The 3,890-nt window shown below is 63.3% G+C and overlaps 1 protein-coding gene across 1 annotated transcript; it reads left to right on the top strand.

Annotated features, from left to right (window-relative positions):
• Positions 1 to 692: 692 nt before the first annotated feature.
• LOC113405942 (cohesin subunit SA-3-like) lies at positions 693 to 3,795 on the top strand (the record flags this gene model as incomplete). Its single annotated transcript, XM_026647276.1, has 11 exons — positions 693 to 842; positions 1,050 to 1,123; positions 1,318 to 1,441; positions 1,578 to 1,676; positions 1,988 to 2,067; positions 2,228 to 2,335; positions 2,636 to 2,735; positions 2,820 to 2,931; positions 3,034 to 3,137; positions 3,332 to 3,424; positions 3,706 to 3,795. Coding segments are annotated over exons 1-11 (1,134 nt in total), but the record flags the coding sequence as incomplete, so codon positions are not given.
• Positions 3,796 to 3,890: the final 95 nt, after the last annotated feature.

The following is a 3,890-nucleotide window of genomic DNA, read 5'->3' as shown; positions in this document are numbered from 1 at the left end:
AGAAGTGAGGTTTTTACTCACGAAAGCTTATGCCCAAATAAATGTTAGTCTTTAAGGTGCCACCAGACTCCTTGTTGTTTTTGTAATATCGTTATGAGTCCTGTTTGTATCTCAGTTTCCCCGTAGGCGGCATTGTTACCCAGGCCGGGGGGAACGGGCGGGCGGTGACTGTTTGCTCTCGGGGCAGGCGAGGAGACTGAGGGGTGGGTGCCACCTCTCAGCAGGGAGGCTAACGGCATTTCCCCAGCTCCAGAACAAACCGTTAGATGAGGTGGGGGGACAAGTGTTGGCTGCTGGAAGGTGTCGGGGCTCTCAGCTTGAGTCTGGCCCAGGAGGTCGGATGGACGGACAGACAGACCTTAAACCAAGGGGTTCCCTACAACGTGGCTGGGCTCTGGGCTACCCAGAATGGACGATGCTTTAACCTTCATTTCTCTAGACGCCCCAAGCTTCCTGTGCTGTGTGCCACTTAACGAATAAACCCCGCTGTTCTGACAGCGGCATGTGAGTGTCACAGCGAAACCGCCTGGCTTCCCCTGAAAGAAGAGGGAGACCCCTCGGGGGTCTGACACACTGAAGGGTTCCTTCTAGAGACCGTTCCAAAGCGGGGGCCGTAGCCCTGATCCTGGGGATCCGTAACGGGGGTACATGCAGAGCTCCCCCTTTTGCTCACTCCATGCTCTTTGCCAGCCATGAAGCTGATGACATCGCTGGTGAGGGTGGCACTGGGCGTGAGCCTGCACAAAGACAACAACCAGCGGCAGTATGAGGCCGAGAGGAGCAAGGGGCCGAGCCGCAGGGCCACGGACAAGTTAGAGGCACTGCTGGAGAAGCGCAGGGAGGTGAGCGAAGGCTAGGCCCTGGGCTGGCAGGGGCAGCGCTAGGGGACACTGGGTTGATGGGGTGGGGGCATGGTGCCAGGGAGTGCTGGACTGGTGGGGATGGGATGGTAGGGGCAGGGTGGGGAATGGTGGTGCTGGGGGCGGGTGCTGGGCTGGTAGGAGCAGAGCCCGCAGAAGTGGTGTGGGTGACGCCTGTGTCTGTCTCAGCTTCTGGAACAGCAGGAGGAGATCGAGAACATGATGAACGCCATCTTCAAAGGGGTCTTTGTGCATCGGTACAGGTGAGTGCGGGGAGGGGAGGTCAGGCTAGGAGGGGGCCCCGCCAGCTGGGTGTGACTCTGCAGGGCGTCCCTGTCTTGCCCTGGGACGACAGTGTGCCATCTGCACGTGAGGCTGGGGGCGGGACGGGGCTCCTGCATGCAGGAGGGACGAGGGGCGGGCACTGCAGGAGCATGCTGCATGTCTTGTCTGGCAGGGACCTGGTGCCTGAGATCCGGGCCATCTGCATTGAGGAGATGGGGAACTGGATGCAGAGCTACAGCGCCTCCTTCCTGACAGACAGCTACCTCAAATACATCGGCTGGACCCTGCACGACAAGGTGGGGAGCAGGGGCCCGACTGGGGCCTGGGTGCTGGAGGGGAGCAGGGAGATCCAGAGAGGGGGCTGTGGCCTGTGGGGCAGGGACGGGACGGATGCTGGTGCTGGCCTGGCTCTCAGCCTCTCTATCCCCACAGCAGCGGGAGGTGCGGCTCAAGTGCCTGAAGGCCCTGCAGGGGCTGTACCGCAGCCGGGAGATGGCTGCTCGCATGGAGCTCTTCACCAGCCGCTTCAAGGTGAGTGCGCTGCCCGGCCACCGCCTGCCTCTGGGACGCCCTACCTCCTCGGGAGCCTGCCCTGCCACCCGCCTGCCCCTGAGACGCCCTCACCCTCCTGGGGAGCCCTGCCCTGACGCCCGCCTGCCCCTGGGACACCCCCCCCCTACTGGGGAGGCCTGCCCTGCTGCCCGCCTTCCCCTGGGACACCCCCCTCCCCGGGGAGCCTGCCCTGCCGCCCATCTGTCCCCCTGCAGCGCGCCCTGGGACACCTCCCTCCTGTGGGGCCCACTTACCCTCCCATGAGTGACTCTCCGTTTGGTGGCTCTCAGGGTCGCATGGTGTCCATGGTCCTGGACAAAGAACCCGACGTGGGTGTGGAGGCCGTCAAGCTGCTGACCTTGATCCTGCAGTGAGTATGGAGCCGGGAGCCAAGCGGGGACACGGGGGGAGGCCAGGCATGTGCAGGGCACTTAAGGAAGCTGGGAGGGGCACGTAGTGAGCCCCATGGTGTGGGGCAGCTGGAGACCCCTCTTCCTGCTCAGGCTGAGCCCCTCCCCCTCTGTGAGCAGGAACATGGAGGAGATGCTGACAGATGAGGACTGTGAGGCCGTTTACCCCGTGGTGTATGCTTCCAACCGGGCGCTGGCTGCTGCCGCCGGGGAGTTTCTTTACAAGAAGTGAGTGAGTGAGCGCGGTCACAGCACCACCAGCAGGGGGCGTGGGGCTGCCAACAAATATACACCTTCCTCCCCCCAGGGTATGGGGCTCCCCCCACAACCACCTCACTCAGAGGGGTTTCACCTCCCTCCTCCCTTCAGGCCTTAATTGCAATTTCAGCCTGTGCTTTTCACAGGTGGCTGAAATACAACATTCGCTCTCCCCTGCTCCAACCCACCAGCCCCCACTCCCCTCCCAGAGCAGGGGAGAGAACCCAGGCATCCTGGCTCTCCCCTCTCTAATGTGTGTGTGGTTTGCAGGCAGTTTGACCTGGATTGGGAAGCCGGGAAGGAGAAGGGGCGCCGTGGGGGGAGCAGGGACTTCTTCAGGCTGCTGCTGGCTTTCTTTATCGAGAGCGAGGTGAGGAGCACAGTGGGGCTGGGAGGAGTGTGGGGGAGTCTGTGTGGGGGCTAGTATCACCAGGTCTCCCCTTTCCTCCCCCAGCTCCACGAGCATGCGGTGTACCTGGTGGACAGCTTGTGGGACTGTGCTGCCCCCCTGCTGAAGGACTGGGATGGCCTGACGCACCTGCTGCTGGAAGAGTCCCCGGAGGAGGGTGAGTGAGGGACGGGAGGCTGCAATGCACGGGGTGACAGCAAGGGAGTCACAGCTGCCTGGCAGCCTTTGGGGCTGCTCCTGATCCCTCTCCCTCCAGCAGGCTGGGGCGACCAGCAGGAAAATGCCCTGATCGAGATCCTGGTCTCCAGCATGCGTCAGGCCACGGAGGGGAAGCCACCCGTTGGCAGGGGCCCTGGCAAGAAGGTAAATGAGCCCAAGAGAAGGGAGGGGAGCGCAGTCCATCAGCTCCCCCAGGGTCGTTGGGCGGCTCTGGGTGACATGTCCCCATGGGCCCGGAGACATCAGCACTCCCCCAAGGGGGTACGCAAGCTGGGTCCCTGTGCCGCTGCCCGGAGGTGTGCACGCTGCACCTCTCACAGCACCATCCCCTGCCCCAGGTGCTCTCAGCGCGGGAGCGGAAGGCCCAGGAGGACGACAGGGAGAAACTCACTCAGTACCTCATCCCGCTGCTGCCCCAGCTGCTGGCCAAGGTAAATGGAGGGGAGGTGCAGGGAGGGAACCTCCCAGGGGTGTGCCCTGGGCCCCTTCCTGCCTCTGCTCTTCACCTGCGCTGGGGAGGGAGGGGGCCATGTTGAAGCAGGAACCCTGGGTCTGGCCTTTGCCCTTCCCCGGGTCTCACATGCCATAATCTAGAGGATCCTGCTCTGAGGCCGTTCCCAGCTAGGTCGTAGGTCGTGGGGGGTACAAGGGGGGGCATCTCCGCCCATCCTGCTGCCTCCCTGCTTGAGTGACACCTGCTCTGCTCCCGCAGTTCTCAGCTGATGCGGAGAAGGTGGCGCTCCTGCTGGCCGCTCCGCGCTACTTCAACCTCAGCCTCTACAGCAGTGGGCGGCTGGAGAAGGTACTGAGGGTGGGGCTTAGCTATCCTGGCTCCCAGCCCCAGCCCCCCACGTCCCTCCCAGAGCCAGGGACAGAGCCTAGGAGTCCTGGCTCCCA

Source organism: Terrapene carolina, unplaced genomic scaffold, assembly GCF_002925995.2.
Source record: "Terrapene carolina triunguis isolate 2854851 unplaced genomic scaffold, T_m_triunguis-2.0 Scaffold51694, whole genome shotgun sequence".
Classification (NCBI taxonomy): Eukaryota; Metazoa; Chordata; order Testudines; family Emydidae; genus Terrapene; species Terrapene triunguis.
Note: the sequence above shows the minus strand (reverse complement) of the source record. Positions and strands in the feature narration are given on the sequence as shown.